At 38.7% G+C, this 9,436-nt stretch overlaps 1 protein-coding gene across 1 annotated transcript; it reads right to left on the reverse strand.

Annotated features, from left to right (window-relative positions):
* Nucleotides 1-1,504: 1,504 nt before the first annotated feature.
* Nucleotides 1,505-2,740, reverse strand: LOC127080359 (uncharacterized). The gene is made up of 2 exons (XM_051020686.1): nt 2,565-2,740; nt 1,505-2,414 (listed from the first exon to the last, which is right to left on the reverse strand). The coding sequence occupies exons 1-2, from the start codon at nt 2,738-2,740 to the stop codon at nt 1,505-1,507; spliced, it is 1,086 nt and encodes a 361-aa protein (XP_050876643.1).
* Nucleotides 2,741-9,436: the final 6,696 nt, after the last annotated feature.

Raw genomic sequence — 9,436 nt, forward strand, 5'->3', positions numbered from 1 at the left:
CACACATAAAACCTGCAATCATGCAAAAACTTTTTCCTTTTGTTAGAGTCAAAATCATCAGGTATTAGTCCACCTACCACAAAGTTCGCGTAATCTTTGAACCAGGGGATATGCATAACGGCTACGATACGTTCATCGGTGAACTCATCTCAGATGGGGTGTGTTTCTTCTGTTTCTTGAATCGGAGTCATCCGAGACAAGTGATTAGCAACAATGTTTTCACTCCCCTTTTTGTCTCTGATTTCCAGGTCAAACTCTTGTAGCAGTAGAATCCATCGCAGCAACCTTGGTTTTGATTCCTGTTTGGCAACAAGATATTTTAAAGCTGCATGGTCAGTATACACAATTACCTTTGATCCCAACAAATAGGATCTGAACTTATCAAAAGCATACACAACCGCAATGAGCTCTTTCTCGATGGTTGCGTAATTCATTTGAGCGGGGTTTAATACATGACTTGCATAGTAGATCACTTGGAGAAGCTTCTCCTTTCGTTGCCCTAATACTGCCCCTACTGCATTATCACTTGCATCGCACATGATCTTAAAAGGGAGAGACCAATCAGGGGCAATAACTATGGGGGTTGACACAAGTTCCTTCTTCAGGGTCTCGAAGGTTTCCCTACACTCTTTGTCAAAAAGAAACGGCGTGTCTTTCACCAGTAGGCTAGTTAGTGGTTTTATGATCTTGGAGAAATCTCTTATGAACCTGTGGTAAAACCCCGCATGTCCCAAGAAGCTTTGGATGCCTTTTTCGTTCACCGGTGGTGGTAAATTTGCTATTACCTCCACTTTCACTATGTCCACTTCGATGCCTCGATTGGAAATCTTGCATCCTAATACTATCCCTTCACGTACCATGAAATGGCACTTTTCCCAATTCAGGATCAAATTTGTTTGTTGGCATCTTTCTAACACAAGTGACAAGTTAGTTAAACATTTATGAAATGAAGAACCAAATACTGAAAAGTCATCCATAAATACTTCCATATGCTTTTCAAGCATGTCAGCAAAGATTGATGTCATACACCTTTGAAAAGTGACAGGTGTGTTGCACAACCCAAATGGCATTCTTCTGTAAGCGAAAACACCATAGGGGCATGTGAAGGCAGTCTTCTCTTGACCTTCAGGGGCAACCGCAATCTGATTGTATCCCGAGTACCCATCGAGGAAACAATAGTAGTCATGACCGACCGGCTAACCTTTCCAGCATTTGATCAATGAATGGTAACGAAAAGTGATCTTTTTATGTTGCAATGTTCATTCTCCTGTAGCTTATGCACACCCGCCAACCTGAAATAGTTATGGTTGGAATTAACTCATTATTCTCATTCTTAATCACTGTAGTGCCCCCTTTTTTTGGTACCACATGGACTAGACATACCCATGAGCTGTCGAAGATAGGGTAAATTAATCCCGCATCCAACAATTTTACAACTTCTTTTCGTACCACTTCTTTCATTGCTGGGTTAAGTCTTCGTTGTGGTTGCACTACCGACTTGTGATCATCTTCCATTAAGATCTTTTGCATGCAAACTGTCGAGCTTATACCTTTCAAATCCTCGATTGCCCATCCGATTGCACCCTTGTATTTTTTTAGCACTTGAATGATTTCTGCTTCTTGGACACTTTGTAGACTGGCATTGATAATCAATGGGCATTTTTTTTCCAGTATCTAGAAATACATACTTCAGATTTGCTGGTAGCTGCTTCAAATTTTCCCTTGTTTTGGGTTCTTTAGTGATATCAGGTGGTGGTGGCCTTAAATCTTCCCACCGACGTGATTTACATCCAATCCATTTAGGTTGTTTTTCCATCATAGCAAGTACCTCAAAATCACCCTCATCTTCATCACTTTCAAAAATCGATAGACTCAAGACACGTTCTAACGATGACTGGGGCATTTGCTTTTCAATTTCTTGAGCAATTACTTGATCTATTATTTCTACCGTGTGGCTTGTGCCAATATCATCTTTGTATTGCATTATGTTCTGTATATCTATCTTTAACTCTTCATCATAGACTTTGAGGGTTATTGTTCCTTCCTCTATGTCTATCACACATCGTCCTGTCTCCAAGAATGGTCTGCCCAATATGAGAGGAATCTCCTCATCTTCGGGCATTTCTAGAATGACGAAGTCAACTGGGAAAACAAACTTGTCAATTTTTACAAGAACGTCTTCCATAATCCCATAGGGTCGCCTAACAGAGTGATCAGCAAACTGAAGTGTCATCCGAGTATCTTGAACGGTGCCAATGCCTAATTTCTTATAGATGGATAGAGGCATCAAGCTTACACTCGCTCCTAAGTTAGTCAGAGCCTTCTTGAATTTTCTATCACCGATAGTGCATGGAATAGTGACCGATCCCCTATCTTTCTTTTTCACTGGGATTTTCATACCTTGAAGAATGACACTACACATTTCAGTCAGGATGATCGGGTCTATATCAGTGGAACGCTTTTTGGAGATGATGTCTTTCATGAACTTGGCATATATTGGCATTTGTTCTAATGCCTCGGAAAAAGGTATGTTTATTTCACGCTTTTTGAACATTTCCAGGAACCTCTCAATTTTTTTTTCATGTTGATATTTCTTCTTCTGTCTTGGAGGGTAAGGGAGTTTGATGGTTGGTTTCATAACCTTTTCTTTCTCCTTGACAGGTGGCAGTGCCACTTCTTCATCTTGGTCCTTGGTTTCTTTGATTTCTAAATCCACTTCTAACAATCCATCTTCCTCCATACTGTTTTCTTCTGTTGACTTTCCACTTCGGGTTACGACAACGTTAACATTGTTTTGTTCCCGCAGATTTGTTCCCGTACCACTGGGTAGGGTGCCAGGGGCTTAAGAATTTGAAGCTAACTGTTGTGCTATCTGACCCATTTGGACTTCGAGATTTTTTATGGAGACATTGGTGTTTTTCTGATTGGTTCTAGTTTCTTCTTGAAACTGCATGATGTGGGCGACTATTTTTTCAATGGCGATCTCCCATTCAGCCTTTTTAGGTGCCTGTTGTTGCTGTTGTTGTTGATACTGAGTCTGATATTGCCCTGTACCCTGTTGCAGAACATTCCCTCTCTGATCATTCTAGGAGAAATTCAGATGATTCTTCCAACCTGGGTTGTAAGTGTTGGAGTAGCGATTATTCTGCTTCAAGAATTTGACCTCTTGAATTTATTGGGGAGTAGCAAAACAATAGACCGTGTGATGAGGTCCATTACATATTTCACAAGTGTTAGCCAGAGCCGACTGAACTTGAGCTATCTGTTGAGTACCTATATTCATAGCTTTCAACTTCTTTTCTACTTCGGTAGCAACTGTGTCTTCCAGACGAATTTTATTTGTCTCTAATTTCAAATCAATTACCCTTTCTGGCTGACTAGTACACCTTTCGTATAATTCTAGATGCTCATTGGCAGCTATTGCTTCAATAATCCTTTTAATACCATTGGCTGTTGAGAAATTTGTTGAGCCACCAGCTGTTGTATCAATCAACTGTTTTGTTTTTATTTTCAGCCCATTAATGAACATCTGCATTTGTTCAGTATGATCCATATTGTGAGTTGGACACGCTACTAAGACCCTTTTGAATCTTTTGTAGGCGTATCCCAATGATTCACCATCCTTATGTTTGAAATTAAGGATTTCATACCTTTTTCTAAGGAATATTGATGCTGGAAAATACTCATTTAAGAATGAAATTTCCATCTCTTCCCATGATGTGATACTTCCAGCTGAGAGAGAGTAGAACCATTCTTCCGCATCTTCAGCTAAAGTGAACGAGAACATTCATAATTTTTTTGCTTCATCAATATGGCCATCAATTTTCAACGTGGTGCTCATGGTCAGAAATCTTTGTAGGTGTTTGTTAGCATCTTCATTAACCTTTCTGGGGAAAGGTTTTCTTTCCAATTGATTGTTTCTGCTAGGATGTAGTTAAAAATTCGTCACATTCACCGGTTGGTTGACAATGGTCAGTCCACCACCCGATGCGTTTGCACCTCCATAGTCACCTAGGAGTCTTTCCGGAGGTGGATTAGGAGGATTATCAACCATTGGTTCTTTCAATTCGGAATGATCAGAGGTACTTTCTTCTTTGGAATCCACTCTTGGGTTCCTGCGTCTTCGGTGAAGGGTCATCTCAATCTCTGCATCAAAAATAAATTCAGCTGAGGGTTCTCCTCGCATACACAAATTAGTAAATTATAAATGACAGAAAAATAATTTTATTGCAAAGCAACAAAATTTTAATTGAACTTTAAAATTAAACTCTATATTTTGGCAGTCCCCGGCAACGGCGCCAAAAACTTGATCGGAAAAATAACAAGTGTATTATTTTGCCTATTATAGTAATAACGGGGAAATTCCCCGAATGTCGATCTCAAGGACTGCACGTCAATATCGAGTTCAAATTATCATTCAATTAAAAAAAAGTATGATTTGGGTTTTTAGATTCAAAATTATAAAAATAAAGGCAAAGACAAATAATAATAAAAATAAGGGTTTGCAAGGTAAGAGGAACAATGTCAGAGAAGGTGTATGGTTTATCCCTGTAACAACTTTGAGTCACTATTGCATCAGCAAATATCAATTACTACCAGTTCTCAAGGGTATTTTCTACCAAGTCCTTCGTGAGAAAACCTTTAATTATTTTATCCTAATTTCTATGTCTATAGGCAATTAGGGTGACGTTAAGCTTTATTATATCAAGAGTACTTTGATTCATACAGGGTATCCCTAGTCCTAGGTGATATCTAATGTAGAGTTACCTTCTGAAAACCTTATCAATGGTGGTCTAGCCTAATTGATAACCATAAAACAATCTTGATTGGTCCGAAAGAGAAAGCATTAAACACATCAAAAGGTTATCGTAAGAATAATATTATAAATGCAAATGTAAACTCAAATTCGTTACAATTCTAAATCAGGGACACCCCCTAGCATTGGGGGGTTTAGCTACTCATATTGTTCAAAACAAACGTAAGATAAAAACTACACATTACAAGTATTTGGATGACTTCGATCTTCAATCACTTCCGCTCATGAAAACCTTCCGCTCTCCGAACTCCTTGCTCTATGTAATACTTGATTGCTTGACAATATTGTGTTTTGCCTCATTCCAAGATGATATTTTCTTTGGTAGAAGGTTCTCTTATATAGTGAAAATTCCAAGCAACAGGTGGACATGTCAAAAAATATCTCTGCAAGCCCGATGGTCAAAAGCTCGATGAAAAAGGAAAAATTTGGGCTTGGGCTGACACGGACCGTGTCAGCTGACACGGACCGTGTCAGCTGACACAGATGGCCGTGTTGTTGGTATAAGCCCTAGAGACCAATACTTCTGGTACTTGTATCGAATTATTTATTAATAATAAAAGGCTTTTTCTTTATTATGTTTGTTTAATAAAGTCCCTAGAATAGCCAGTCCGTTTAATGTATCAAGTGTGACTTGATCATCAAATCACATTAAACATAAGGACACTATTCTTAAAGTATCCGTAGTCGAGCTTTATTGTGAAGTGGGATAACATTAAAGCATTAAGACTATTATGTATATAGACTGATGATCACATCTCATGGATCATGGATAAGGAGTTATCAAGTCTTAAACATAGGTATAAATGTTAAGAGTAATATTTATACTGGATTGACCTGCTATGAGAATACTATATAGAATGTTATGCAAAGTGTCATAAGTTATTCTCATGGTGATAATGGTGTATACCACCCTTCGACCTGAAACCACTATGGACCCTAGATGTAGAGTCGAGTGCTCTATTGCTGATCAAACATTGTCCGTAACTGGATAACCATAAAGACAGTTGATGGGTACTCCAGGAAGCATGCTGAGGGACATGAGTGACCTAGATGGAATTTTCCCATCCTGCATAACAAGATAAATGTCTATGGGCCCAATATTGAACTGGACAAGGATGACACGGTCTATGCCTTGTGTTCAATATAGACATAAGGGTAAAATGGTAATTATACGCAAAAGTATTATCACAGAAGGATTTGTCAGATAACATGACACTTTCGTGTCTTGGATAGCAGTGATGTGTTTCTAGATACCGCTCACTGTTTATTATGTTAAATGTGTGATTTAACATAATTGCCAATGTCGCGAAAACCTACAGGGTCACACACAAAGGACAGACTGATGAGAGATAGAGTAACTAAGGAACACCGTAAGGTACGGTGCACTTAAGTGAATTTTAGAACATCGTAAGGTACGGTGTACTTAAGTAGAATACGAAATATGGTAAGGTACCATGGGCTTAAGTGGTTTTGGGATATTATAAGATATGGGCCACTTACACTTAAGTGGGCTTTTTAGCTTGAAGCCCACAAAAGTGGTTCTGTAAATAGAACCCTTATGCAGAAGCATTAATTGCGGTTGCATTTTCGTTTTCTCTTTCTCTCTCTCTCTCTCTCTCACTCACTCAAAGCCTTCATTCATAGCAGCTAGCACTGAGATTGAAGGAATTCGTTCGTGTGGACTGAGTAGAGGCGTTGTCATCGTTCAACTTTCGTGATCGCTCCGTAGATCTGCATCAAAGGTGTCAATCGTCACAAGAGATCTGCACCAAAGGTTTCAATCGTCACAAGAGGCAACTATTCTATCACTGATCATGACCATTCATAAGGATCTCTAAAGAAGAAATTTTAATTTCCGCTGCGTTTTGGATCCCAATTCTCCTTCAGTGGTATCAGAGCCACTTATGAAACCATGAATCGGATAGCTGTTTATTTTCTGTATTAATATGATTAAAAGACATAATGAATCAAAGAATAAACGAGTAATTAAATTTGGCATCATGTGTGTACGATTTGGATGATTGATGTTGACTATGCTTCGGAATCGACATTAGTATGGTGAAGTAGCGATACATCGATCGTCCATAGGTTACGCAATTGAGACCGATCAACTTATATATGATATAAGTAATCCTAATGCAAAGTACGATATATATGATATACTGTTTATGTTTCGTTCATTCAAACACTAAATGGTTGTTTTCCTTTGAGCGATCAATGGTCATATGCTTCGGAATCCGACATTAGTATGGTGAAGCAATGACCTGTTGATCAATCATACTGAATCAACAATCGAAGTGTCTTTGACGGTCTGAAATTGGTGCATTAGGGTTAGTGACGGCACAAGGGTTGTGCCGTCAAGGAGTTGTGAATTGAGGGCTTGTTGGAACACGTCTGTTGACTGTTTCAAAGCGCTGGTTTTTTGGCCGCGTGACGATCGTCATGGACCTGTGACGATCGTAACAAGCTGGACGTGACGATCGTAACATGCTTTGTGACGGTCGTCACATTCACAGATCCAAAATTCTAGGCGTTTCTGTTATTTTGGCTGCGTGACGTTCGTCATGGGCCTGTGATGGTCATAACAAGCTGGACGTGACGGTCGTAACATTCTTGTGACAGTCGTCACATTCACAGAGTCAAAATTCTCAGGGTTTCTGTTTTGTGACTGCACAAGAGTTGTGTGATCGGTCGCCGAAATTTAATTTGGTTTTAATTAATTAAAGAATTAAAATTAATAATAATAATGTGTTTATTATTATTGCCTTGTGGTGATCAGTTATGGCCTTAGTTTTCCTTTATTTTGTTTTGGGTTTTTAAAATACGACCTGCGTGTCCTGCCTCTCTTTTAATCTCTTAATGTAACTTCTTTTCTCATCTCAATCCCTCGTATGTAAAACGAGTTTCTTCTGTAATGTAATGTTATGAAGAAAGAGAAGAATTCAATATCAAAGAAGGACAATGTTATGAAGAAAGAGAAGAATTCAATATCAAAGGAGGACAACCTTGAAGATCTTGCTTGGAGAAGCTTAGATCGTTATTAGGTTAGCTTAGGTTCTCTCATTGGCTTGGGAGAACAATTGCGCTAGGGGCCATAACTGTTTCATTATGTATGTTGATGCATGTGTATGTATGTTGATGCATGTGAATATATGTTGATGCATGTGAGAGACGATTTATATGATAAATAAGCCGGTGAGATCAGAATAATTGCAATTCCCTCAAATTAAATATTAAGTTTATGCTTTCCAAGTTTTAGCACTCATTAAGACTAGTATCGGATAATGTAGGTTTCTACGCGAGGTGCATGTTCTATATTAGTAAGGTGCGATGGGATAATTGTAATATCCAATTGCTAAAACAATGGGTCAAACTTAACTAAACAAATTATAATAAGATTATATATGTTTAGAAGCAAGAGTTGGAGATGATCCATATGATGGATTGGAATAAGGAGTTATTCACCCAACTGAAATTTTCGAGAGTTGTACGAGATACAATTGGAAGGAGTTCCTACCTAAATAACCTAGTTTTGTGTAATCCGCCTACGCGAACTTAGAACAAAGTGAAATATGGATCTCGACCCACTAGAAAATCTTCCAACGGGATTTTCCGAATCAAATGATGAGGGTCATTTATTTTGAGTAAAATAGTGGGAGCATATTGAATTAAAGGCCTAATTAAATATGTCATTGATACTTATATTTTCATTAATTCTTATGTAGATTACCATGACAACAAACACCTCTAACAACATTTTGCGATCAATCCTTGACAAGGAAAAATTGTCTGGGACAAATTTTCTGGATTGACACCGAAACCCGAGGATTGTCCTCAAACATGATAGAAAGTTGTATGTCTTGGAGAAACTCGTTCCTGAAGAGGAACCTCCTAGTTCTGCACCTAAGGCAGAAAGAGATGCTTATAAGAAGCATGTCGATGATACCAATGAAACTACTTGTCTCATGCTAGCTACCATGAACTCAGAATTGCAAAAGAAACATGAGAACATGGCAGCGTTCGATATGATCGAACACCTGAAGATGCTATATCATGAGCAAGCAAGGCACGAGAGGTTTGAAGTTTCAAAAGCCCCTTTTCAAGGAAAGTTAGCTGAGGGAGCCCCTGTAAGTCCCCATGTGCTTAAGATGATTGGGTATGTGGAAAACCTTGAAAGGTTGGGTTTTCCCCTTGGAAAGGAACTAGCGACTGATTTGGTCTTGCAATCGTTGCTAGATAGTTTCAGTCAATTTGTCCTAAATTTCAATATGAATGATATGGACAAATCTCTTCCTGAACTGCTAACCATGTTAAAGACTGCTGAGCAGAACCTGAAGTCAAAAGGGAATTCCATTCTGATGATCGTAAATGGAAAGAGACAGAACAAAAGGCCCATCAAGCAGGGTGATAAAGGGAAATGCAAGGAAGTTGCCAAACCCAGACCCACTGTTGTTGCTTTGAAGCCTAGTGGAGGCATAGCAAAGGTAGTCACCTGCTTCCATTGTGGTAAGACCGAACACTGGAAGAGAAACTGCCCAAAGTACCTGGAAGATACAAAGAATGGAGTAGAGACTTCAACTTCAGGTATTTTTGTTATTAAAATAAATTTATCTACTTCTG

Source organism: Lathyrus oleraceus, chromosome 5, assembly GCF_024323335.1.
Source record: "Lathyrus oleraceus cultivar Zhongwan6 chromosome 5, CAAS_Psat_ZW6_1.0, whole genome shotgun sequence".
NCBI lineage: Eukaryota > Viridiplantae > Streptophyta > Magnoliopsida > Fabales > Fabaceae > Lathyrus > Lathyrus oleraceus.